This window comes from Chiloscyllium plagiosum, unplaced genomic scaffold (assembly GCF_037043375.1).
Source record: "Chiloscyllium plagiosum isolate Xiang-an unplaced genomic scaffold, Cpla_swu_hap1 HiC_scaffold_13, whole genome shotgun sequence".
NCBI lineage: Eukaryota > Metazoa > Chordata > Chondrichthyes > Orectolobiformes > Hemiscylliidae > Chiloscyllium > Chiloscyllium plagiosum.
The window spans coordinates 31,012,109-31,040,100 of NW_028270151.1; the positions used below are offsets into that span (position 1 = coordinate 31,012,109).

General features: G+C 39.0%; 1 protein-coding gene across 27 annotated transcripts in view; it reads left to right on the forward strand.

Moving 5' to 3' along the window:
* dlg1b (discs large MAGUK scaffold protein 1b) overlaps positions 1-27,992 on the forward strand; it is a 435,380-nt gene that overhangs the window by 304,741 nt on the left and 102,647 nt on the right. For all 27 annotated transcript variants that reach the window (XM_087993459.1, XM_043702479.2, XM_087993449.1 and 24 more), the window contains one exon: positions 17,315-17,450. In XM_087993459.1, the coding sequence (XP_087849585.1) occupies positions 17,315-17,450 (136 nt within the window). The remainder of the gene's footprint in view (positions 1-17,314; positions 17,451-27,992) is intronic.

The following is a 27,992-nucleotide window of genomic DNA, read 5'->3' on the forward strand; positions in this document are numbered from 1 at the left end:
ATGACATTCTGTTGATGAAGGCATTTTATGGTGTTGAATTTTTTTTCATGACAAAATTTTCTGTTTCTAAAGAGCTGGTCAGCTTTGAAAGTGTGAAATTTATTTCTGGGATGGAGTTAAGCTGGTAGCATGTAGAATGATCTAGAAATGTCAACTACTGATTTGAGAAGCTACAATCACCAACCTTACTGTCACTCTGTTTTACATTGTGTGTTTTACACTGCTGTCATGTATCTTATTTCTAATATAGAGGGCTGGATAATGCCTATCCCCGAATCTGACCAAATACCATTTTCCACAATGCACAAGTTTGATAATTTCCCAGTTTCTCTAGTTTTTTTTTCCTTTTTGACTCCATTCCCTTCTTATGGACGAGAGCAGACCCCCATAAAATATATTTAAGGGAGCTGAGACCCTAATTTTTTCTTAAAGGTAAATGTGAGGTCTATGTTGGACAAACTACTTGACGTTAAGCAAAACACAATTTACTTGATCACTATAATTAAAATACAAAAAAAGAAAGAGGAACATGCAAAAACTTAACACTGTTGGAAAAGTTAATGGAATAATATTATTTTATGACTAAACTGTAACTGTTCCATGATAGTAATATCCCATAAACACACCCTTGGCAAAACGCAAATTTAGAAAACAGACTGTCTCAGAAAACTTGCAGTTCTCTAAGGTTCCCCACAGGAGTAGGGTGAGCAAGATTAGATCTCATGGAAAATAGGAAGAACTCGCCGGTTGGATATAGAACTGGCTCAAAGGTAGAAGACAGAGGGTGGTGGTGGAGGGTTGTTTTTCAGACTGGAAGCCTGTGACCACTGGAGTGCCACAAGGATCGGTGCTAGGTCCTCTACTTTTTTTTTCATTTACATAAATGATTTGGATTCGAGCATAAGAGCTATAGTTCGTAAGTTTGCAGATGACACCAAAATTGGAAGGGTAGTGGACAGCGAAGAAGATTACCTCAGATCTTGACCAGATGGGCCAATAGGCTGAGAAGTGGCAGATGGAGTTTAATTTAGATAAATGCGAGGTGCTGCATTTTGGGAAAGCAAATCACAGCAGGACTTATACACTTAATGGTAAGGTCCTAGGGAGTGTTGCTGAACAAAGAGACCTTGGAGTGCAGGTTCATAGCTCCTTGAAAGTGGAGTCGCAGGTAGATGGGATATTGAAGAAGGCGTTTTGTATGCTTTCCTTTATTGGTCAGAGTATTGAGTACAGGAATTGGGCGGTCATGTTTTGACTGTACAGGACATTGGTTAGGCCACTGATGGAATATTGCGTGCAATTCTGGTCTCCTTCCTATCAGAAAAAAATGTTGTGAAACTTGAAAGGGTTCAGAAAAGATTTACAAGGATGTTGCCAGGGTTGAAGGATTTGAACTATAGGGTGAGGTTGAATAGGCGAGGGCTGTTTTCCTTGGAGCGTCGGAGGCTGAGGAGTGACCTTATAGGGGCTTATAAAATCACAAGGGGCATAGATAGGATAAATAGACAAGGTCTTTTCCCTGAGGGTGGGTGAGTCCAGAACCAGAGGTCATGGGTTTAGGGTGAGGGGGAAAAGATATATAAGAGACTTAAGGGGCAATGTTTTCATTCAGAGAGTGGTACATATATGGAATGAACTACCAGAGGAAGTGGTGGAGGCTAGTATAACTGCAACATTTAAAAGGCATTTGGATGGGTATGTGAATAGGAAGGGTTTGGAGGGATATGAGCCAGGTGCTGGTAGGTGGGACTAGATTGGCGTGGGATAGGTGTTCGGCATGGACAAGTTGGACCGAAGGGTCTGTTTCAGTGCTGTACATCTCTATGACATTACTGAGAAAAATCTGTGTGAGAGAGAGAGAGCACAGTTGGGAGAGTTCCCTGCCTTCCAATACTGCTGAGACAACCCAGCTACAACTGCCGAAAGCTAACTAAAAATGCTGGATTCATAAGTGCTTGATCAACCCCTCTCAGGCTGCTTCTGTTGTTCCAACATCTTAAAGTAGCCAAGGTCTCACAAGTTGTTTACCTTCTCACAGACTGATCGCCTCCTGTCCCTCAGTCTGTCTCAAAAACAAACCAAGACAAAACACATTTTTTTTAAGGCCACAGTCCAGTAAAGGGAGTAACCAAGATGTCTGCCAATGCCATGCTTGGAATGAGTGACTTATCTGGGGAAGTATGGAGTTAATCACACAAGTTGCTATTTCAATGTTTCAAGGACAACCGTCATGATGTTCATTTGATTCGAGGAAAGTAATTAAACATATCAACTCTATATCTTGGATTTTGTTCCAATGTTTAGGCAGCTATAGATGAAAATTCAGACAGTGAAAATGAGTTAAGTGACTAAATTTCTTACTAAGATATTAACTTCACATCTTACAATGTGGATTTTAAAAATGTGCGAGTATTCTATAATAAACTATAAAAATCGGCTGGCATGGTTTTGAAATGCAGGGCAGTCATTTCTCTGTCGCAGCCCAATTCACATGCGGGGCTTGCTCTTCCATATCTCTCTTTGCTGCAAATGGACTTTATTGATCTGTTGCTGCTTTTGTCAAACTGAGAGCATTTGAGAGGGCACAGCAATGAATTTTGAACCCTATTGATTGTGTTTGTATGGATGCTCCTACCAACCGCCATTATCAACACTTGATGAAATGGTTAAAAAGGCTTCACCACAGACCAAGAATGTTGTATTAGAGATTTATTTAACACACTAACTTTGGGAAGAATAAAATCACTACAATGTTGCATCATTTAGAGCGGTAATGTTTTTAATCTTCAGACTAAAGGTCAGTTAAAATGTCTTGATTCTGCTTTTTTTCTTCAGTTGAATTGACTAATTTTAGTAAAACCTAAAAAGACAGGAACTAGCATTAACCTAACCTCAGGAATGATAACTAGTGATGGCTGTTTTCAAAGAGTATATAACACTTCACACATCTGTTAATAAAACATAGCTTTGAGTTGTGAATGCTGACTTTTGTGCACAAACTGTAGAATCAGAAGAGTCAGTTCAGCTTAATAACTATATTTATGTACAATCTATATCCTGTTATAGATTTTATAGTGGTGCTTTTCATAAATGTAAATGCTGTCTTAATGAATAAAGAAAGCATTGTAAATACAATGAAATATATAATCTTTTACACCCAAATCCTATATAAAAAGTTTACAGAGAACAGAATTAAGTAATTAAATGTGAGACACCTATGAGAGACTTGAGTATGAGAACGTCAGATGAACTGAGATCATGAAAAACTGGTAAAAATAGGCAGTCTTGGTAGTGATGCGAAAATATTTGAATGTTCATCTTGAGATCAGGTTGGCACTAAGGTTGCAAACACTTGTTCACTCTGGTTCTGCCAACAGTTGTGAGCGAAAGGAATGGGATCAGTGATATTAATAACAGAGACAGAAGATAATGGCTTAATATGTTATCAGAGGAATTTTCTCCTCAATCAATACTAGATATAATACAAGCAGTCTTGTCATAGAGTCATAGAGATGTACAGCATGGTAACAGACCCTTCGGTCCAACCCGTCCATGCCGATCAGATATCCCAACCCATTCTAGTCCCACCTGCCAGCACCCGGCCCATATCCCTCCAAACTCTTCCTATTCATATACCCATCCAAATGCCTCATAAATGTTGCAATTGTACGGCTTCCACCACTTCCTCTGGCAACTCATTCCATACCCGTACCAACCTCTGCGTGAACAAGTTGCCCCTTAGGTCTCTTTTATATCTTTCCCCTGTCACCCTAAACCTATGCCCTCTAGTTCTGGACTCCCTGACCCCAGGGAAAAGACTGCCTATTTACCCTATCCATGCCCCTCATAATTTTTTAAATCTCTATAAGGTCGCCCCTCAGTCTCCAACGCTCCAGGGAAAACAGCCCCAGCCTGTTCAGCCCCTCCCTACAGCTCTCATTCTCCAACCCTGGCAACATCCTTGTAAATCTTTTCTGAACCCTTTCAAGTTTCACAACATCTTTCTGATAGGAAGGAGACGAGAATTGCACACAATATTCCAACAGTGGCCTAACCAATGTCCTGTACAGTCGTAACATGACCTCCCAACTCCTGTACTCAATACTTTGACCAATAAAAGAAAGCATACAAAACGCCGCCTTCAATATCCTATCTACCTGCAACTCCACTTTCAAGGAGCTATGAACCTGCACTCCAAGGTCTCTTCGTTCAGCAACACTCCCTAGGACCTTACCATTAAGTGTATAAGTCCTGCTGTGATTTGCTTTCCCAAAATCTAAATTAAACTCCATCTGCCACTTCTCAGCCTATTGGCCAATCTGGTCAAGATCTGAGGTAATCTTCTTCACTGTCTACTACCCTTCCAATTTTGGTGTCATCTGCAAACTTACGAACTATAGCTCTTATGCTCGCATTTATGTAAATGAAAAAAAAGTAGAGGACCGAGCACCAATCCTTGTGGCACTCCACTTGTCACAGGCCTCCAGTCTGAAAAACAACCCTCCACCACCACCCTGTCTTCTACCTTTTGAGCCAGTCCTGTATCCAAATGGCTAGTTCTCCCTGTATTCCATGAGATCTAACCTCAGTCTCCCATGGGAACCTTGTTGAACGCCTTACTGAAGTCCATATAGATCACATCTACCGCTCTGCCCTCATCAATCCTCTTTGTTACTTCTTCAAAAAACTCAAATCAAGTTTGTGAGACATGATTTCCCACGCACAAAGCCATGTTGATTATCCCTAATCAGTCCTTGCCTTTCCAAATACATGTACATCCTGTCCCTCAGGATTCCCTCCAACAACTTGCCCACCACTGAGGTCAGGCTCACTGGTCTATAGTTCCCTGGCTTGTCTTTAACGCCCTTCTTAAACAGTGGCACCACGTTTGTCAACCTCTAGTCTTCCGGCACCTCACCTGTGACTATCGATGATTCAAATATCTCAGTAAGAGGCCCAGCAGTCACTTCTCTTGCTTCCCACAGAGTTCTCGGGTACACCTGATCAGGTCCTGGGGACTTATCCACCTTTACCCGTTTCAAGGCATCCAGCACTTCCTCCTCTGTAATTGGGACATTTTGCAAGATGTCATCATCTATTTCTCTACAGTCTATATCTTCCATATCCTGTTCCACAGTAAATACTGATGCAAAATACTCATTTAGGAACTTCCCCATTTTCTGTGGCTGCACACAAAGGCCGCCTTGCTGATCTTTGAGGGGCCCTAATCTCTCCCTAGTTACCCTTTTGTCCTTAATGTATTTGTAAAAACCCTTTGGATTCTCCTTAATTCTATTTGCCAAAGCTATCTCATGTCCCCTTTTTGCCCTCCTGATTTCCCTCTTAAGTTTACTGCTGCTTCCTTTATACTCCTCTAAGGATTCACTTGATCTATCCTGTCTGTACCTTACATATGATTCCTTCTTTGTCATAAGCTAAAGGAATGAAAGAAGTCCTAGCAGGTTTTTTTAGTAATGATAATGAAGAAACACCAGTGGATGCAGAATGCATGCTAGATTTTTGTAATATTGATGGAGGTGGGGAGCACAATTTTACAAAATTGCTTCCTTCTCTGCATTCACATGTCAAAAGTTGCCACTTGCTATGCTATATTTACAGTAGGCAGGATGATCCCACAAGCAGTTCAAATTACTAGCTGCATAGATGATCAGTGCCTGGACTGAAACATTCTGAAGTCTTTGACTACATATGCAGGTAGTTGGTTTCAAAAAACACATTCTTCCCTTTGTCAACATTGAATACTGCAGTGAATATTATCTCAGTTAACACCTGATTCAACAAGTAGGAGACAGAAAGAAGGTTTGTTTTGCAGGACTTAAATAAGGGTCTTGTATTGTATGGTTGATCTTTCTATTCTTATTGTCTTAACCATTCTGATGAATTTTGATCTTTATTATATCATGCCCTATCTTTAAGCACATTAGAGGAAGAGTTGATGGACAGAGACTGTTTCACTGAAAAGCTCAGTTAGCTGTGTTTGTATTCTGTGATGTGATTACCAATATCACATGTACCCAATGAATGTGAGCATTTGTCAGCACTCAGTCTGGCACTGATGGTAGGAAGTGAGCACCAAAGCCATTAGCTGTGCTAAAGTGCTGAGCCAGAGATCAATTTAATGAACAAAACATTGATTAGTCTTCCCGACTGTCAGGCAGGCAGTGAATCATTAGCTATGATTCAACATTGAGAGTAAAATAAATTGGTCCTGAGATAGAGTAGGATGTTTTAAAAAATAATTTTTGTCAGTTTTCCACTCTTCTCTTCCAGCAGTTAGAAGATACTGTGAAAGTCATAATGCTACCCAAACAATATATCTTTAAACATACAGGCAAAAGAGAAGAATTGATATGCTGAGGATCCCTGTGTATATACTGAGTTCAGCAGGTCACTGCTGCATACTGCAGTTAGCACCTATGTGCCTGAGTTTGGTGGGGCAAGGATTGATGAGGGTTCCATTCTAACCTGTGATCCAATGACTACCCTGTTCGCACCCAAATAGGCATTTGTGTTGGAAGGGCTGTTGTAGCACAGTGCCCCTTCCACCCACATGAAGGGGTCTGTTGCTCTCACTGGCCAGGATCTCCCATGATTGAACATTTGTGATAGTTGCTGAGCTCTGCAACTGTTATTAGTCATTCTGAGGCTAGTCTGACAATCTTAAAAAAAAAAAATTGGTTGAAAACCTATCAAAGCATTTACAGAATTTGGATTCTGTTTTGATTTTTAAAAATAGTGAATCAAATCAAATTCTGTAAAAGTAATCAGAAAGCTGTTGAGTTGTCATTGTCAAAACTGCAATTAGTTGATAAAAGCGTTTTTTTAAGGAAGGAAATCAATTATCGTTGCTCAGCCTGGCCTTTGTGGTTCCAATTCCCCAAAAATGTGGTTCGTCCTCAGCTCTTTTCTGACGCTGGCTAGCAAGCTATACAGTTGTAATCCAATTAATCAGGGTGGCACAGTGGCTTAGTAGTTATCACTGCTGCCTCCCAATGCTAGGGACCTGGTTTCAATTCCATCCTCTGGCGACTGTCTATGTGGAATTTGCAGGTTCTCCCAATGTCTGCGTGGATTTCTTCCAGCTGCTCTCGTTTCTTCCCACAGTCCAGAGATGGTTAGATGGATTGGCTGTGCTAAATTGCCCATAGTGTCTGGGGATTTGTAAGTGGGGGCGAGGCAGTGAATGTGATTGGGATGTTGTCCTGAGAGTCAGTGTGGATAGGCCGCATGGTCTGCTTTCACTCATGGGGATCCTATGATTCTGTAATCCTATGAACTAGTTGATGTGAAATGTCAGCCTTAAGACGGTTTAATAGAATTGAAAATCAGAGGTGTCCTGTGTAATTCACCATCGAATCAAGTATTATACAAGAATATGAATCAAAATTTAATGATTTTTATGGGGTTCTTTGTCTCAAATCAGTGATTCCAAGCATGTAATGCAACATGGGATAATTTACAACCCAGTCATGACTTTGTATGCTGTTGTGAGGAATAATAAGAGAAATACATGAATTTGAAATTAAATAATGTATTATTTATTTACCAGGCTATTATGACATTAACTATCTCAATCAAAAATAATGCATTTCAACTAATTATTTGTGTGTAAAGAAATGCATCATCATGACATAACTCAATGTATTTTGAAAGTGGCAGTTCGATAAAATATTGAAACATGATGGATGTTCTGCTTCCAACGGTTATGTGGAATGCTGCACGTCAGCACTAACATTATTTCTATCAATATTTACAATACCAGTGGTATCATTTCTGATCAAGTGAACTTTGAGGGGCTTTGATAATCAACAACCAATTCACTGGGTTGCAATTACTGAATTCTTCTGGTTTGGTGTGAGTCAGCTTTTACACACAGTAAAAGCATAATATGGTTTCAGCATCAAGAATGAGCATACAGATGAGTAATCTTTCAATCTACAGATAGTTATAATAAATAATTAAGTGTGCTGTGCTGGAATAGGTGACCTTCAATTTATGAAAACATTAAGTTTGTCATCCCAATAGCAAGCCTATTTGTTTTAATTTTTATTTAAAATGTATTAACATTTTAAATATTAATACATTCATTTCATAAGTGAAAATATTTCTCTTTTCTGCTTCTTTACCCCTAGACAACAGTGATGTGAATGAATACTTGAGGTATAGAGAGAAATTCAACATCATGCTAAATGTTTCCATTAATGAATAATGTGAAACAAATAGTTAGGCTTGTTGTAAGAGGACTTAAGTCTCAGTGATATCAAGTTCCTCTTCAAACATAGACCTTAATAAACCTTTCAAAGTAATAATTCTAAGTTTGTGCAAATGCACCATTACCTTCGATTTAGGAGTTAGAGATACATTTGATATTTAAATTATATTTGTTTTATTCAATGAGAGGTAATAAATTTATAATTAATTCTAAATATAAGCAATGGCAACTTTGCAAATACCTAATTTTTGTTGCAAGAACTCAAAAATTCATCAGTTGGTGAGAAACTTTAGATTTGGAAATAATAAAATGTGTCTAGCCTAATGAAGATTCAATATATTATGAATGAGTTTTATATGTTAAGTGCAGAAAATACACTAATTTAAATCAGGCCTAGTAATTCTTGATGGGAAACAAAAGGCTGAATTTTTCAAAGTCAGCTGGAAGTTTCTGTTACAATTGTCTCCAGTTTATTGAAGGTTATTTCAGATTGACATAGCACCAAATTTCAGTGTCTGAAAACTTGAAAGATTATTCCACAGAATGAATTTTCCACTGTATTTTTTTAACTGTAAATAATTATATTTCAAACACAATATTAGGTGTCCTGATCCTTTTGTATAATGTTATATCTACATATTGAGCAGGACTTTTCAATTCAGCCAGGCTGACCGTTGACCAGTATCACGCCAAGCTTTTGAAATGGTGTCAGGCTGTGAAATGCCAGCATTGTATTTTGCCTTTATTAAATTATCAGCAGACTATAGGATTCCATAAGTACTATTTTTGTAAATAATTTATACATCATTTTTACAAGGCTCTCTTTTAAATGTGTGCTTAAATACCGTGATTCAAAAATTCATGTTCTTGATCAATGACCTTTCTTGGTAATCTAGTGAGACCTTAACAGCTGTTGTGATAAATCTCCAGTAATCTTTACGTTTAAACAACTTTGCAAAACCCAATTCATTAAATTTAGTGCTGGGATCAAAGGATGTATTTTGTCTTTAAGACTGAGTTTGTTACAATTTTATTTTCTTACTTGAAGCCTACGGATATTTGTTGAAATGGGCACTTAATTCACTTTTTCTGCTATCTCTATCCATAGTTTCCTTATCATCATTTTTAAATAATATACAACCTGATCTGGAAATTCATTCAACACAAAACCTTTTATAATTTTTGATGAATATCACAAAGCTTACTTGGTACACTTGATCCTATGTCACAGTGTTTTAATCAAATTCCAAAATGAACAGTGGTCAATAAGAAAGTTAAAAAAACTATTATATCTAACCTACGAATACCAGGATTTTGAGTTGATGGTGTCTCAGTTTCAAAAAAAAATTGAATTAAATTCAAGTAAACTATTCACCTAAGGTTTTTTTTCTTTACGTTGTCTCTTGAGCTTATCCAGGAATGCACCGTGTCATAAATGCATTCCTGGAAGTTACTTTTTAAATTAAAACTAAAATTACTTGCATTTAAATGGAGACATGCTGTGATACCTGCAATATCAGGTGCATTCCCAACCCAAGTTTTTTGGCTCCAATACATAATTAGTAATCCAAGATGGAGGATGAGAAAAAATTGTGGCTATAAGAGCTGCGCTCTCTCTCTCTTTTTTTTTAAGGTACTTTCAGTGGTGGAATTGATTCCCTTGAATTCTAGGAACAATAATTACTGTTTCACAAGCTGTTGTATTGTTTTCAAACTCTGGGATATTCTCAAAGGGGAGTGGTACCAGCAGGAGGTCATTGCACCCATTGGAACTGAAGACATAGGAAGTGAAAAGGACAAGATTCTGAGGAGAGAATATAGGAACTTAGACAGGAATTTAAAAAGGAGGTCCTTGAGGGTAGTAATATCTGGATTAACTCCAGTGCCTCAAGCTAGTGCAGGTAGGAATAGGAGGATAGAGTGGATTAATGCGTGGCTAAGGAGCTGGTGCAGGGGAGAAGGGTTCACATTTTTTAGATCATTGGAATCTCATCTGGGGTAGAAGTGACTATTTAAAATAGTAAAAGGCAGGGGGATGGTACCCAAGGACAGAGTGAGGAAAGTGATCAGTCTGAGGCTAGTACATTTAGGAAAAAGAGTAAGTCAAAGAGATGGGACAGGCAGGAACAATGTGGAGAGCGAGGTAGGACTGATACATTAAACTGCACGTGTTTCAATACAACAGGCCTAACAGGGAAGGCAGATGAACTCAGGGCATGATTAGGAACATGGACCTGGGATATCACAGCAATTACAGAGTCGTGGCTCAGGGATGGACAGGTGTGGCAGCTTAATGTTCCAGAGAATAGGTGCTATAGGAATGATCGAAAGGGGGAGGGGGGCAAGAGAGGAGGGGAGGTTGGCGTTTTTGATTAAGGATAACATTTTGACTGTATTTAGGGACGATATTCCTGTGAATATGTCCAGGGAAGTTATTTCGGTGTAACTGAAAACTAAGAAAGGATTGATCCCCTGATTGGGATTGTACTGTTGACCACCAATAGTCAGAGGAAATTGAGAAACAAATTTGTAAAGGGATCTCAGTTATGGTTATGGTAGGGGATTTTAACTTTCCAAACATTAAAGTTAAATGGGACTGCCATCGTGTTAATGGTTGGATGGAGAGGAATTTGTGTGTACGTGAAAATTTTCTGATTGAATATGTGAAACTACTTACGAGAGAAGGTACAAAACATGGCCACCTCTTAAGAAATAAGGCAAGTGACTGAGGTGTCAATGAGTGAGGCATTATTAGGCAAGAACTTTCAAAACTTAATTGGGGACGGATGTTCGCAGATGAAGGGATGGCTGGAAAATGGGAAACCTTCGGAAATGAAATAACAAGAGGCCAAAGACTGTTAGGGTGAAGGGCAAGTGTGGTCAGTATAGGGAATACTGAATGACTAGTGAACTTGAGATTGTGATCAAGAAGACAAACAAAGCATATGTTAGGTATGGACAGCAGAAATTAAATCCCCTAGAAAAGTATAAAAGAAGTAGGAGACTACTTAAGAGGGAAATCAGGAAGATCATAAGGAGACATGAGATAACTTTGGAATATCGGGTTAAGGAGAATCCAGAGGGATTCAAAAGTACATTAAGATCAAAAGGATAACTAGGAGGAAAAGAGGGTCCCTTAAAGGTCAGCAAGGCCACCTATGTGTGGAACTGCAGAAGATGGGTGAGATACTAAACAAGTATTTTGCATCAATGTTTACTGTGGAGAAGGATATGGAAGATAGAGAACATGGGGAAATAAATAGCAACATCTTGAAAAATGTCCTTATTACAGAGAAGGAGGTGCTGGACATCTTAGAATGTGTAAAGGCAGATAAATCCTTGGGACCTGATCAGGTGTACCCTGCAACACTGTGGGAAGCTACAGAAGAGATTGCTGGGCCCCTTGCTGAGATATTTATATAATCGATAGCTGCAGGTGAGGTGCTGGAAGACTGGTTGGCTAACGTGGTGCCATTATTTAAGAAAGGTGGCAAGAACGATCAGAGAACTATAGACCGGTGAACTGACATCAGTCGTAGGCATGTTGTTGGAGGGAATCCTGAGGGACAGGACATACATGCATTTCAATAGACAAGGACTGGTTAGGGATAGTCAACATGGCCTTGTGTGTGGGAAATCATGTCTCACTAATTCGATTGAGTATTTTGAAGAAGTAACAAAGAAAATTGATGAGGGAAGAGCAGTGGACGTGATCAGTAAGATGTTTGACAAGATTCTTTATGGTAGATTGGCTAGCAACATTAGATCACACGGAATAGAGGCAGAAGTAGCCATTTGGATATAGAACTGGCAAGCAGGTAAAAGCCAGAGGGTGGTGGTGGAGGGTTACTTTTCCGACTGGAGGCCTGTGACCAGTCGAGTGCAAAGATCAGTGCTTGCTCCTCTGCTTTTTGTCATTTATATAAATGATTTGGATGTGAACTTAGGAGGTACAGTTAGTAGGTTTGTAAATGACACCAAAATTAGAGGTACAGTGGCCAGTGAAGAAATCTCAGAGTACAACAGATCTTGATCAGATGGGTGAATGAACCATGGAGTTTAATTTATACAAATGTGAGGTGCTACATTTTAGAAAGGCAAATCAGGGCAGGACTTGTATACTTAATGCTAAGGTCCTGGGGAGTGTTACTGAACAGAGATATCTTGGAGTGCTGGTTCATAGTTCCTTGAAAGTGGAGTCACAAGTAGATAGGACAGTGAAGAAAGCGTTTGGTATGCTTTCCTTTAATGGTGCACATCCAAACACCTCATCCACTATGTCCATTGCTCTCGATGTGGTCCCCTCTACATTGGGGAGACAAACTCGTGGAACGTTTCAAGGAACATCTGTGGGACACATGCATCAAACAACTCCACCACCCTATGGCCGACCACTTCAATTACCTTTCCCACGCCGCCAAGGATATGCAAGTCCTGGGCCGCCTCCAAATCCAAGCCAACCAATGCCTGAATGAAGAACACCTCATCTTCCGCCTTGGGACCCTCCAACCACACAGCATCAACGTCAACTTCCTCATCTCCCCTCCCCCCACCTCATCCCAGATCCAACCCTCCAACTCGGCACTGCCCTCTTAAACTGTCCTACCTGTCCATCTTCCTTCCCATCTATCCACTCCACCCTCCCCTCCGACCTATCATCATCTCCCCCTACCTGATCGCCTTCCCGGCTACCTCACCCCAACCTCCTATTTATCTCTTTCCCACCACTCCCCCCAAAAACATTCCTTATGCCTGAAACATCGATTCTGACGCTCCTCAGACACTGCCTGACGTGCTGTGCTTTTACAGTGCAACACTTTTAAACCCTGATCTCCAGCATCCGCAGTTCTTTCTTTCTCCTTGTGTAATAACAGTGCTCCTTCCAATGGACTGAGACGCCCAGGTTCAAGATCCACCTGCTGTAATACCATCTCTGAACAAGTTGATTAGAAAAAATAGATTAAATATTAAAAAAGGATCAGTCATGGTCAGAACCCATGGTCACAACCTGAACTGAATATGCTTAACATCTAAATGGACTTTTCCCCCTCTGACTGTTTCCCAGACTTGGTGTCCCCTAATTAATTTAGTTATACCCTCAAAATAAGTGAATCTAAACCTTTCAATGAGTACCCTTAGATCACAACAGATACAACATAGATTAGATAGATGTCCTGCACTTCCCTTTTCCTATCCATCATATTGGCTCTCGCTATCAATTCCTGTTAATGATTTAACACCAGTCACACAGGCAATATTTACTCATAGATGTACATTTGGTCTTTCATCTAGAAGTTTCTACAAAATATAAAATGATAAAATAATTAATCATGCAATCGAAGTGTATAAGGTTTAAAAAAAAGGAAAGTTTCACATTTCCTAGACTTACTTGTCTTTGTTCCCCTCTTCCTCTGGAGAGCCAGTGGCCACTCTGTGATGGGGTCGTTAGTTGGCGCAATGTATATCATAGTGCTCTGCTTTGCTGTTAGGCTGATAGTGATTGAGTGTTTTGGAGGGTCCTTGGAGAATCTAAGTTGTAGTAAAGGTTGTGATTGGGGTTAGAACCACTGGTCTCCTGGTCAGTCTTCTGGGTTGAATGAGATTGATTTTGGCCCCTCTGCCAGTTCCCAAGTACTTCATAACTGGTTAAGTAGTTGCTTTCTTTGATTATTTAAGAATGAGAAAACTCCATTGAGAACTACTTAAAAAGGGATATAACCATAACACCGAATTCTGTATGTCTCTGTATTACAAATACCTTTTGAATTGACTCATTGCCAAGTCTCCTACACTTTCCATATGTATTTGAACATGTAATCTGTGTATGGAAGTGGTTAAAGATAAGTTGAACAGCTTGTGTAAAATACTGGATAGGAATGAGATGTACATGGTGATGTGTGGTTAATCTATTCATATATGAAAAAATGCACATTTTCTGAACCTCTTGGATGCAATCATCTCCAAGAACAACATGTTCTGTATAATTATCTATTTAACATTTCTTTTGCTTCCGCAACTAACATTTGTCAAATACTTAAGTGTTAGAATTATTTGGCTTTCTGCATGCATTATGAAATCTCTAAATCAGTTGTCATAATGTATCAACAATTTTATTTAAATTTATGCTGGATACCAAATTAAATCTTCCTGAATTACAGAATCTTATACTTATTTGATTTCATCAGTTGAGTAGGATTTGCAAGTTGGTTCACAGCTGAAAATCAGAATTACAAATACCAAGCCAAATATAAAGAGGGTTGATCAAAAGCAGTGAAAGAAATTAGTTAGAAAGGTGGGTTGAAAAAGATGTAGAGGGAATTGCAATGTTGCAAGGAGGGTCTAGATGATTGCACAGTTGTCTGTAATGGGCAGAGAAAAAAGCAGCATGCCTCAGGAGCTGGTGAGGAGGCAGGCAAATTGAAGATGAGCAAAGCCATAAAGGAGTTAAATATGGATGCATTGGAAAGCTAAAAAGGAGAGAGGGTAATGGAGTAATAATGTCACTAAACTAGAAATTCAGAGACCCTGGCAAAAGATGTGGGGGCATGGATTCAAATTCCAGTCAGCTGGAATCTCACACACACAAACACACACACCCGCAAAAGATGTGGGGGCATGGATTCAAATTCCAGTCAGCTGGTGGAATTTATCGTAAAACTATTAAATCTGCAATCTGGTGACATGATGACTATCATTGTTTGATATGAAATCATGCATGGATCACTCGTGTCCTGTCAGGAAGGAAATCCGTATAGTTTACTGTTAACATCCCTCTGAAATGGCTATGAGACATTGTGTTACAGGTTATCTTTATTAACTCACCAGCTTGCTATATTCATTAATACCGGGTTCCTGTTCATTCATTCATAAATAACTCCTTTACCAACCCACTCATAAGCAAGCACCTTATTTATGTTTCATTCATTCATAACTCCCAACTAAAACATGGTTTTATTCATTTATTCATAAAAACCGTGGTTCTATAGCATATTTTACTATCATAAGATAGACCAAATTAAAACAGCCCTTTCTAACCAATTACTGCATTTTCACACCTTATCAGCCTCTGCTACAAGCGGTGTTTAGGCCTTGTTAACCTCTGAATATGTGTAACGTGAACAGTACAATCACGCTATCACATCTCCACGAAAGATTATAATATTAATCAGCCCTTACCAACCCTCTCTTGGACATGAATAGGTTACAGAACACCAAGCATTTTCCCCAATTTATATATATTTGTTAAATACCTTTTAGCTAGGCCCCTATCCCTTTGAGAAACTAGCAGTCAAAACAGTGCTTATGCGAAATTGCATGACTGAATGATTCGCTCACCTGCAAATAGTAAACAAAACTCTCAAACCAGCTGTGGTAATCCGTTTAATATCCTTTATTAAATTCGAGTACAATTTCTAATTTATTTAGAGCATTTTTAACTAGCATTTACTAACTTAAAAGACGAAAGGAACTAACACCTTATAATTATGCAATCAGACTGGACAAATACTCTTAATCCTATCAGGAGTAGCAGTCAGCACTTAGCACGTTTTAATCCATCTCCTGTCTCCCAGGACAGAAGCCCCTTAAACATTTGTGTACTGTAGGTTAAAAAAGTAACATCGTAGTAATGGAATTTTAATATATGTAAAAACTGTGTGTAAAGGGGCTCTTGTAAGAACTGTATTTCAGAATTCTATTGCTACCTTGAACTTGTACTACTTGGGATTTCTGAATAAAAGGGCTATCTTCGCTACTCATTGCTTTCGGTCATTATTTGAACACGTTCCCATGTGGCCTAACAAGGCACTCAATTCAAGGATTGGCAACAAATGCTGGCCTTGCCAGCAACATCCAAGAAAGAATTAAGGGGCAAAAAAAAAACACACTTTCACTTTCACAAGCCTATGCTGATTCTTCCTGATTTGTATTATGATTTTCTAAATGTTCTGCTACTACCTCCAAACTGATTCTTGATGTTATCCAGCCAAATCTGAGAATAAGTTGCAAGGGTATTTGTGCCTTAGTTGAACTGAAAGAATGAAGCTGAGGACTATGTAGTAGGTAAAAATTACTCAAGAATCAGATTTAGTAGCAAGTCAAATCACAGTTTATTAAACAAAAGTGTTTGGGAGATGAGGTCATCCTAAGCGCGGGTTTCAACCAAGCCATTTTCCTGATTACAGAGAACCACAGCTCTTTATTCTCTTAACCACAGCAAAGCGCACAATTTCAGATAAAATTACATAAACAGTTCTAAATTGCAAGAGCAGTTGTACCTTAGTTGAATGAAAGAATGAAGCTGAGGACTATGTTGGAGGGAATGACAAGGAAGAAAGAGACTGAGTCAAAGTTTTGATAGGGACAGAGTGATCTAAAGTGGAGTTAAAGGAGTGTTTGAGCAGATCAACAATTGCACAAGTGTCATGGTGAATTAGAGGTCAAAAACGGTAGTTTGAAAGTGCTGTTCTGAATAGATCAGTCACAGCTTCAAAATGTGAACTTGGCAGCAAGAGCAGGATTACACATTCCTTCACTGTGCAATTATATACGATTTCTACAGCCGATAAGCAAGTTTTCTCTTTTCACCTTCTATCTTCCCATGCTTCTACGCCACGCATCATTCTGATCTTAGGTGGATGATTTGTTGACTGGATGTTTATAATTATGCAATTTATCTAATAGAAGTCCACTTTCTGCTTCTGGACATAAAGAAACAAATGTGTTTTGTGTATCCTTGTGGAAGTGTAATTAGGTTTTTTGGATCCCACAATCCAATCCATCCATTACTAACGATATAAAGTTTGGTACTTAAAGTATGAAGGCCTTTTACACATTCTGTGGGATAATAGCAGTGCTCTAGAATGCTAGTCTTGAGCTACTTCATCCAAACTTGCCAAAGGGATCACAAAACATTTTTGTGTGCGTTGTAGAATAAATAGTTTGATTAATTGAATTTTACCCTGATTTGTTTTAATCCGATGCATGTACGTTGCATTTTTTTTTTAAAGAGTCTTGTAACAAAAATGTCAAGGTGTTTGCAAAAATATGATTGTTACCAATTCTCCTCATTTTGTGTTGCAGCCTACCCCCAATTGGAAAACCATATAACGCCACCAAACTATTTAGTGAACACAGAATACAAACCGACACTTCCTCCATCATCACCAGGCAGATACTCACCAATTACCAAAGTCATGGGTGATGATGAAATGACCAGGTAAAGTTTGTTTAAATTATAATGCATCTCTTGCTCAATGGCTAACATGAAATGGTTTTTAATAAAAGTATCTGTTCCTTTTGTCCTTTAATCCAGTAATCAGTTTAATATCCATTATTAACCAACACTTAGCTGCTCCTAAAAGGAAGCACTTTGCCCTCATTATAAGTTAATTAGGGGCTTTGAAGAATAGCTTTAATACACACAAATTTCAAAGCAATATTTTGTTTAGACATGATATCTGAGTTTCACAGTGAATATTTTCTGTTTATAATGCACAGCCATTCACCATCTGGGGAGGTTTTGTCAGTAGTCAAAGCTATCAACATACTGTTTGTGGCTGCTGCAGGTGAACTTCCAATTCTCCTATGATGGTCCCAATTCCTAATTGTTGTCTTGTGGCCTGTACTGGCACATGTGTTTTTTCACACTTTGATCAATTGGTCACATTGGTACAGAACAGATGTTCCAACCACTTGATTTATTTGGCTGTAGGGAAATGATGACTGAGAATGCAAAATGAATCAATTTATTTGTGGCTGCTTTCTCTCTGGTTTAATCATTAAATGTCTTGGAGCCATCTGTCCACTATTTTGCTTCATTTGCACTTTTGATCCCAACTTGTACCTGAAATAATAAACAAAATATTTTGGCATGTAATGTAATTCCAAACAGTCAGTTGTACAGTCATTCAGTATCCAGATCTATTGACCACTGAGCAGAGAGAGCCCATCCGGACTAGTCATCCAACCCAAATCTTCACTGAGCATTTCAGACAACATTTCCTTGTTCTTTGTATCTCAGTCTCTTTTTCACTGGTCCAGGGTCATCTGAAAGTCTACAGCAATTTTGAACCCCTTCTCAAAGCAACCTTGTTCCTTTTATTATGCTTCATTTCTCACCTTATTCAAGTGTGTCTCAAGATAAGATGCCTGGCATTTGCCCAGTGTGTGCATGGTATTTGTACTTCAGAAACCCTCAGGCGTCACAGTTTCTCAGGGGAGACATTGGCCTGGTGGTATTAACTCTAGACTGATTTAAACCTGGTGACCCAGGTTCAAATCCTGCCATGGCAGATGGTGAAACATTGCAGAATGTCAGAAAAACCCATCTGGATCACTAATGTGCTTCCGGGAGGGAAATCTGCCATCCTTACCTGGTCAGGCCTACATGTGATTCCAGATGACAGCAACGTGATTGACTCTTAACTGCCTTCTGCGCAAGTGGGGATGACCAATAAATACCGGCCTGATTAGTGATGTGTACATCCCATGGATGAGTTTTAAAAAAAAAAGCTACCCTATGGCTTGTTATATTTTTTCCTATTTTCAGAATCTTTCTCAATCTATCTTTCTATCTTTCACCATCCCTTTAGTTGAGTTTTCTTAGTATCACATACTTTTGCTTTGCTTTCCCCTCCAACTCATAGAATCTCTACAGTGTGGAAGTGGGCCTTTCGGCCCATTGAATCCACACCGATCCTGTAAAGAGAATCCCACCCAGAATCCCGTCCCCTTGTTCCTCTGACTCTTCATTTCCCATGGCTAATCCACTAACCTGCACATCTTTGGACTGAGTGTGGAAACTGAAGCACCTGGAGGAAACTCACGCAGACATGGGGAGAACATGCAAACTGCACACACAGTTGTCAGAGGCTAGAATTGAACCCGGGGTCGCAGGCCTGTGAGGCAGCAGTGCTAACCACTGAAATACTGTGCTGCCCTGTTTTTGAGATATCCTTTGAAATATATTCAGTGTTAGGTTTCTTTAAAATTGTAACTGCAGTATATGGGAAATATGATTATATGCCTAGTTTTTTTCATTTGTTTGCTATAATTGTGTACTATGTATACTCAGAAGTCTTTGGAATGTTTTACCAGATACATTTGATTTATATTTTCTGTGTTTTCAACACTTATGTAATAGATTTTTCTCACCACTGCCTGGGCAGTAATCTGCTCTGATGCACTGATCGTCTTCAATAGCTGTTTGATTTTCAATCCATTAAACTCAGTCAGATGAACGTAACAGGAGAGATATGTCCTGTGAGACTATTCTTCAGGCAGAGGAAATGCAAAATACTTTCATTGAGCAAATTTGAGGTTGGCCACAGGAGGCCCTTAGAAAGATTTAGGTGTACATAGCACTGTGACTTCAAATTACCACAAAGTCTTGTACAGCAAATTATGTATTTTGAATTGTCATCATTATTGTAGGAAATGTTGAGAGTTAAATACTGAGTTAATTTAGTTTTTGTTACCTGATTGTCATAAATAATGCAGCCAGTCCTTCAGTCCATCTCGAAGGTAGCTGTAAATTTCCTTTTGTAACCAAAGGAAGGGTATGATTTTCAGTTTACATATCTGTACCCTATCTGTTTATGCACCTTGAGTTACCAGAAGCTTTCCTGTTGAATGAATAAACTTCCTTCAAACTCACCATTTAAATTTAATGGCAACATTTAAAACTTGAAGATATAAAATGATCGACCCTAAGCAAAGTTGCGCTTTTCTTCAACTCAGTTGAGTTAAACATTTCTGTGAACAAATGTCTGCCCTGAACATGGTGGAAGGACAATTCCCTTTTCAAGCAGGGAATTTTCAACCTGCCCCTGATGTGGTATTGTTACCCAGTGTTGTGGTTCTGTTCGCCGAGCTGGTAATTTGTGTTGCAGACGTTTCGTCCCCTGTCTAGGTGACATCCTCAGTGCTTGGGAGCCTCCTGTGAAGCGCTTCTGTGATCTTTCCTCCGGCATTTGTAGTGGTTTGAATCTGCCGCTTCCGGTTGTCAGTTCCTGCTGTCCACTAGCTACGAAACGACACGACCAGCTATCCTTAGTAGCCACACACGCAGATGACAAGCAACATGAATTCGACTGGGACAACACTACTATTATAGGACAAGCCAAACAGAGAACAGCCAGGGAATTCCTAGAGGCATGGCACTCTTCCACAGATTCAGTCAATAAGTGCATCGACCTGGACCCAATATACCGACCACTGCAGCGGATAGCTGGAACTGACAACCGGAAGCGGCAGATACAAATCACTATAAATGCCGGAGGAAAGATCACAGAAGCGCTGAGGATGTCACCTAGACAGGAGACGAAACATCTGCAACACAAATTCCCAGCTCGGCGAACAGAACCACAACAACGAGCACCCGAGCTACAAATCTTCTCACAAACTTTGAATTGTTACCCAGTGTCATATTGCAGTTCACAAATGTAACCTCAGCTGTTCCCCCGCGCCCCCCCCCCCCGCCCACGCATCACACCAGCCACCACATCAGAACACACCAGCCACTACCAAAGAACTTGTCCCCCAACCCCTACTACAATGTATACCTTCATGCAGTCCCATCACTACCTTCACAGACACCCTGAAAACCTACATCTTTGGCCCTCACATCATCTCCTGTAATCTTGAAGGTGTGCCTAAATTGGCTTTATGCAAAGCCCATTGGCACACTATGCAATCTTTAAAGAAATGTGCAAGTTATTTGTGACTGTTCTAAAGCAGGTGTTAGATGCTTTGGTATTCCTGTGAAATGGAATTGAGAATTAGTTTTGAAAGTGTTTGCTTATTGGAATATGGAATTTGGCTTTCATCTATCTTAATGACTAAAACTAATCAAAATTTTAATAAAACTTGTCAAGATTTTCTATGGTAGGAGACCTTTTAAAATTATGATTTACATTTTAATCCCACAATTAAATATTAAGATTATTCACAGTTCAGATCCCATGTTTTCTCATTGTTCATGCGTCATCCTGTGAGGTAAGCTGCACTTCAGTGTCCTTGCAGTATTTCTATTTAAAATGATTTAGTAGTGAATAACTGAAGACACCATTTCGAGCATCAATGGTGTATTCGGTTCTTTGTGTTTTATATTTAGCTAATATTTTCAGGTTGAATGGTGTTTTGCTTGAGTTTATTTTTCCTGTGCCTTATAAATGGTATTTATGAGGGAGGAGGGAAAAGAGCCATAAGCTGTTTTTTGTCCCTGCAGTCACTGGTTAATTTACTTTTGAGTCCTCTCATTGTCTACCTAAGAGACAGGAATAACAGGTTATTTTCCTTCACTAATGTGGAAGCTCCAGCCTTACATTTATCAACTTCAGAAGTTGACAGCAAAAGCTAAACATTTCAAAGAAAAATCACAGGGCTGTGTTCATGTTTCATCCTTGAGCGCTGCAACATTATTGAATGACAATGAACCCAGACAGCTTTCTATTTTAGCAGTTTACCCATTTGATATTGGATGTTACCTGTTTTTCCTTAGGTTAAGTAGTACAGCTAAGTTGCCATCTTGTTGGAGAGAGATGGACAGAATGATTGTTTCATCTTATTAACAAGAAAATCATTTTTGTCACCCAAAAGGTGACTTTTACCACAAAGGTAATAATCAGCTTGCACTCCAACTGGCAGGACAGATCCATTAGAGGTAGAACTCTAGTGGCTGTAGGATCCTTAACAGATGTTCTACAGACAATGCCATTTTCATGGTATCAGGTCAAACCTGGAAAGGACGCCCGCTCTTCATTATCACCTGTTGCCTTTCAGTTGATCAAACCATCGCTTCTCCAATTTAAATATTTGGAAGGAAGGCATTGAGGATAGCAAGGGCATGATTCTGCTGGACAGTGAAAATGAATGCCTGTTACTGAGAGTGGATTGTTAGTACTACCATAGCAGTGTTGACCTCATCCTGAAGGACAAGACTGGGCAGTGCCAGGTGGTGAGAGAATTGACAGAAAGACAGGCCTACTTGACCTCATTCTCACTGATATACCTAACTGTAGGTAGGAGTGACAGCTGCACAACTGTTTCTTACACAATGGCAACATCTTACATATTGTTTAATGCTATCACCGTATTAAATAACATGGATTCAGATTAGTTTAAAATCCCAAAAAACCCATGATCACTCAAGGAAGGGTGAGCAAAGGTGTGGCCATTTACTGCACAAATGGATCGTGAGGAACAGCTTAAATTGACTGTGATCATCCAAGTAAGTTCAGGCCCAAATACTGCACTTCTAACTTGAGAGTCTTCAGTCATTTCAATTCACTCCATGTGCTATCTAGAAACAGCTGAAGACACTGGATGCAGCAACGTCTGTAGTCCCTGATCTATTGCAAGAAAGACTTGTTGAGTTCTGGAACATGATACTAGGCAAGTTGTTCCAGTTCAGCAGATACAGCACTGGCATCCATCTAAGAAAGTGAAAAGGTTTCCTGGTATATCTTGCCACAAAAAGAAGGACAAACCCAATATGTCCATCTCCTGCCCCATCAGCCTACTTTTTCAGTCATCAAGAAAGTGATGAAAGGTGTCATAGTATTATAAAGTAACGTTTAAAGCAGTGACCTGCTCAGTGATGCTGAATTGTGGCTCCACTAGAACCACTTTGCTCCAGATCTCAACCTTGGTCAAAATATCAGGAAAGAGAGCAGAATTGCAGAACTGAGAGGAAGTTGACTGCTTTTGACATCAGGTAGCATTTGATCATGCATCAAGGAGCCCTAGCAAAACTGTATTCAATGAGAGTCAGAGAAAATGTTCTCCACCATAGAGATATCATACAGCGAGGTCATTTTGGTAGCTGGAGGCCAATAATCTCAGCTCTGGAACATTGATACTGGAGTGTCTCGAACCAGTCATCTTCACTCGCGTCATCTTTCCACTATTGTAAGATCAAAAGTGATGGTGCTCTTTAATGATTTAAATGTTTAAGTCCATTCACAATTCATCAGAGTGTACATGAAAACATGGAATACTTGGACAACATTCAGGCTTAGGAGAAAGTGAGGACTGCAGATGCTGGAGATCAGAGCTGAAAATGTGTTGCTGGAAAAGCGCAGCAGGTCAAGCAGCATCCAAGGAACAGACGAATCGATGTTTCGGGCATAAGCCCTTCTTCAGGAATCTTCAGGATTCCTGAAGAAGGGCTCATGCCCGTAACGCCAATTCTCCTGCTCCTTGGATGCTGCCTGACCTGCAGCTCTTTTCCAGCAACACATTTTCAGCAACATTCAGGCTTAGGCTGATAAGTAGCAAGTGGCATTGGCAGTATGTCTTACTTGATGGTGACCAGCTCAGCAAGAGAGAATGTAACCAACTTCCCTCAACATTTAACCATTGTCCAATTTCCCATCATATTATTGGGGTTATCCCCACTCAGAAATTCAAGTGGGCCAGCTTCACAATTGTTTTGACTGCAAGTACAGATTGAGTATTCTGTGCTGCCAAAATCACCATCTTACTCACCAACCTTTTCACCACTTAAAAGGCAAAAGTCAGGAGTAGACTTGAATGATATGAAATCTGCATTGAACCAGATATGTGGTATAAGTGGCATACAGTGTTTTACCATATTCATTCACTTGACCATCAACGCACTATAACTGCAGTGTGTATCAACAATATTATTGACTACAGCGGCTTGCACAGTTTTATTTTAATAGCTCCTTGCCATCCTGCACCTTTACTACAAAAAGGACAGCAGGCACATGGAAACATCATCATCTCAGCACCATTAGACCGTTCTGACTTAGAAACGTTATTAATATTCCTTCATCAGCACTGGATCAAATCGTGGGACTATAAGGTACTGTAATTCAAGAAGGCTGCTGACAAATATCTTCTCAGCAGCACTTTGGAATGGGCAATAAATCTAATCCTCACACATTCACAAACTAGTTATGTAAAAACACACCAACTGCAGCTTTCATTGCATTTTATGATCTTGGGATCTTAAAGTTGCTCCAACTTTTCCACACCCTAAACTCTTTCCCCTCTGCAGAATGGAAGCAAGCACTTAACAGGCATTAGAGGAGATGGATGATCATGGAACTAAAATTCACAAATATGTGTAGGTAAATGAAATTTTGGATTTTAAATATGGGTACAAGAGTAAAGAAATAATTACTTCGAGTAAAGTTTTGGTTAGGCTACAGTTAGAACTTTTGCACCCCAATTTTAGAAAAAACATTGCGTATCCATGACCTCAGTAAAGCACTAAATGGAAACCAGATTGGGAAACTTGAGTCTAAAGAAGAGATCACCACTGGAGGCCATAAGGTTAGAAGACACGGTAAACATTTTTAAGTTATGACTGGTTCAATCTAATAATTATCAGGCAAAGACTTGGTGTTCAGTCATGAGAATCATCAATTTTTAAAATGATCTACAAAAAGGCTAAGGATGAAACTAGACCACATCTCTCTGCACAGAGGATTGTTGAGATTTTGAAATGCTTTGTTGCTTTGAGAGGTTATGACAGTGGTCAGTGTGCCTCTTAAATAGAAATTAAAGAAATGTTCAAAGCAGAGAAAGTTACAAGGCTGTGCGAACTGCATTAGAAAGGAGCTGGCTTAATAGGTCAAATGATTTCCTTCTGTATTTGAGCCATGCATTATTCTGAGGGCTGCAAACAGGCTTGGTTTTAGATTTAACTACAGTATTTATTAAATCTATCCATCATCCTAAAGCTTGAAACATTAATATTCTAATTCCACACCATTCCACATGAGAATTGCTTGTGTGAGCATTTATTTATTTAATTGGCAACAGAATATTAAGTTTGCATGATATTTCATGGAGTTCATTCTGAATATTGTATAACAAAGTAGGCTGTACTAAATGGAGTGAAACAACTGAGCGTGCATTATGTCAACTGTATAAATAATATTTGTTTTAGAAGTGTAAGAAATAGATTTTTTTTTTACCTACAATCTGAATCACTCTTGGCAATAGTTCATTCTAATGAGTGGAATATCACAGGTCTTGGCTTTAGGAATGGTGTATAATAAAATTGAATGTGTTCTCTTATTCTGAAAATTCAGAAAAGATTGAAAGAACACTGAAACATAGATTATTAAGAAGCAACTTTTTCCACTTTCTTTTAAACTTTGTTTTAAATGTCCTGTTAATGGTGAAACATTTGGCCATGCCTTTCAATCTGTGCATTTAGACTTGGGTGTTTGATAGCTTGATCAATGCTTGGATCAGTGTTGTGTTTGATATAACTCAGGAAGTTAGTTACGAGTTAATAGGTGACCTCTATAATATTGCATTATTTCATTAGTATGAAGAATACTTGAGATATTTGAGTTTTGCAAAGGCATTGCAGCAGAGATAGGTCACTTAGCCCCTCTGGCCTCTTCCATTGTTCAGTTAAACTATTGATCTGTATGTCAGCACTATTTAGCCACCTTTGTTCCAATCTCTTGGCACCTTTTGTCTATCATCTGTTGACCTCATGCTTGAAAATTCCAATTCACCCTGCATTCAGTTTTCTGGGCAAGTAAGTTTTATAATTCCAATACTCTTTGCATGAAAAAGTGCTTCGTAATTGCAGCATAAACAGAAACTATTCCTCACCAAGGACCACTGCCGCTAGTTGGTCATGGAGAATTTCAGTTGTTTTTTTTGCCCCCCCTCTACCCAATTTGCATAGGTTCAAAATTTTTTAAAATGCAGTTTCTCAGTTTGATTGCAAGAAATGTCATTCATTCTCATCATAAGTCCTAGAATTTGTGTATGAACTGAGACTACCCAATATGTTTATGAATAGAAGCAGGAGTAGAGACCATTCACCCCATCTAGTCGGCTGCACCATTCGATACGATCATGGTAGTACATGTATTTCAACACCTTCATCCTTCCGCCCCCCGGACTATCCCATTATGGCTTTGCCATTGATGGTTAGGTAGAAATATGCCAATTTCTAAACATGTTCAATGATTGAGCTTCCACACACCTCTGAGATAGATAATTCCAAATATTTCACAGTTATCTGAGTTAAAGAAATTCTCCTAAGTACTCCAATCTTCCTGCAATAAAGACTAATGTACCATTAGTTATTATCGCGGGAAAATTGGAGTACAATTAGTCTTCGTATTTGCTTGTGGCACCTTACATTAGATTTCAGTGGCACTGACAGGGACACCCAAGTTTCTTTTTACATCCACACTTTCTATTCTCTTTTCAGAAATATTTTGCATATCTATACCTCCAAGCAAAAATGGGAAACTTCTCATTTTTCCACATTATATTCCGTTTGCTATGGTTCTTGCTCATTACCAAGTCTGTCCATGTCTTCTAGACGCTGTTTTGCAACATCTTCACAGCACATTCCTACCTAACTTCACGTCATCTGGTATTTGAAAATGTTAGATTTGGTGTCAAGATTCAAGTTATTGAGGTGTGTTATGAACAGCTGGAGCCCAAGTACCTGTGGTATCCCTCTAATCACAGCTTGCCAAAGAGTGAATAACCTTTTTTTTCCCTCCTATTGTCTGCCCATTAGTCAATCCTTAATCCATGCCATTACATTTCCTCGTGTCCTACATGCTTTAATTTTATTAACCAACCTCCTGTGGAGGACTTTATCTAAATCCTTCTGAAAATCCAAGTATACTTTGTCAACCTTGATCAATTCTATTAGAACCATTCTCAAAAATGTTTAGACTGTCAGATATTCATGCTGACAATAGCCAATGGCAATAGTCATCCAAGAGCCCATTTATCACATTCTTTATCATTGATTTAGCATTTTCCCTGTTCCTGATGCAAGGCTGGCAGATTTATGGCTCCCCGTGTTCTGCTTCACTTCTGAAATAATGAGGTGACATTCTCCACCTTCCGATCTGCAAGAGTCATTGTAGAATCCACAGAATTTTGGATGATTTCACCAATGCAACTATCGTTTCAATTGTTATCTCTTTCAAAACTGTGTTACAGATTTCTGAGTCCCAATGAATTATCCACCTTCTATCCTATTACTTTCTTCACCATAACCACCTTACCAAAATTAATTTCCTTCATTTCCTCATTCTCTCTCATCCCTTACATTGTTAATTCAGATCAATTTATTGTCTCTTCCTCTGTGAAAATAAATATAGAGCAATCATTTAGCTTCTCTGCCATTTCTCTATTCACCATTGTAAATTTTCCTCACTCTGCCTGCAGTAACCAAATTTGTCTTGACAAAATGTTTGTTTTTCACTACCTTTAGAAGGTTTAACAATGTTTTTTTTAATTTTTTCATATTTATTCCACTTTTCAGTTTCTTTGTCTTCCTTTATTATACTGTAAAATCCTCCTGATCTATGGGCTTACTACTATTTCTAGCACCTTTATAGACCTTTCCTTTTAACCTTGTGCAAGCCTTAAGTTATGTGTGTTAGTTGTAATTGACTATGCTGTGCATTTTTGTGTTTTGAAGGAGTATATAATTTCTGCACACCATGAAATAATTAATTCATTAAGACTATACATAGCACCATTGTATCTTTCGAAGTATTATCCCAATCTACCTCAGACCCACACAATTTTGATTGTTCAAATTGAATACTCTGTTTTGAGATTAAATTAGTTCTGTCACATTATGGTCAGACATCCTTAAAGGTCTTGCAGTAAGGTTATTTAAGAAACCCTTTTTAATTACATTACTAGATCTAAAGTAGCCTGTTCTACAATGTGTGGTTTGGTGGTATGGAATGTGAGTATCAATGAAAAAAGACAAATTTTGTCA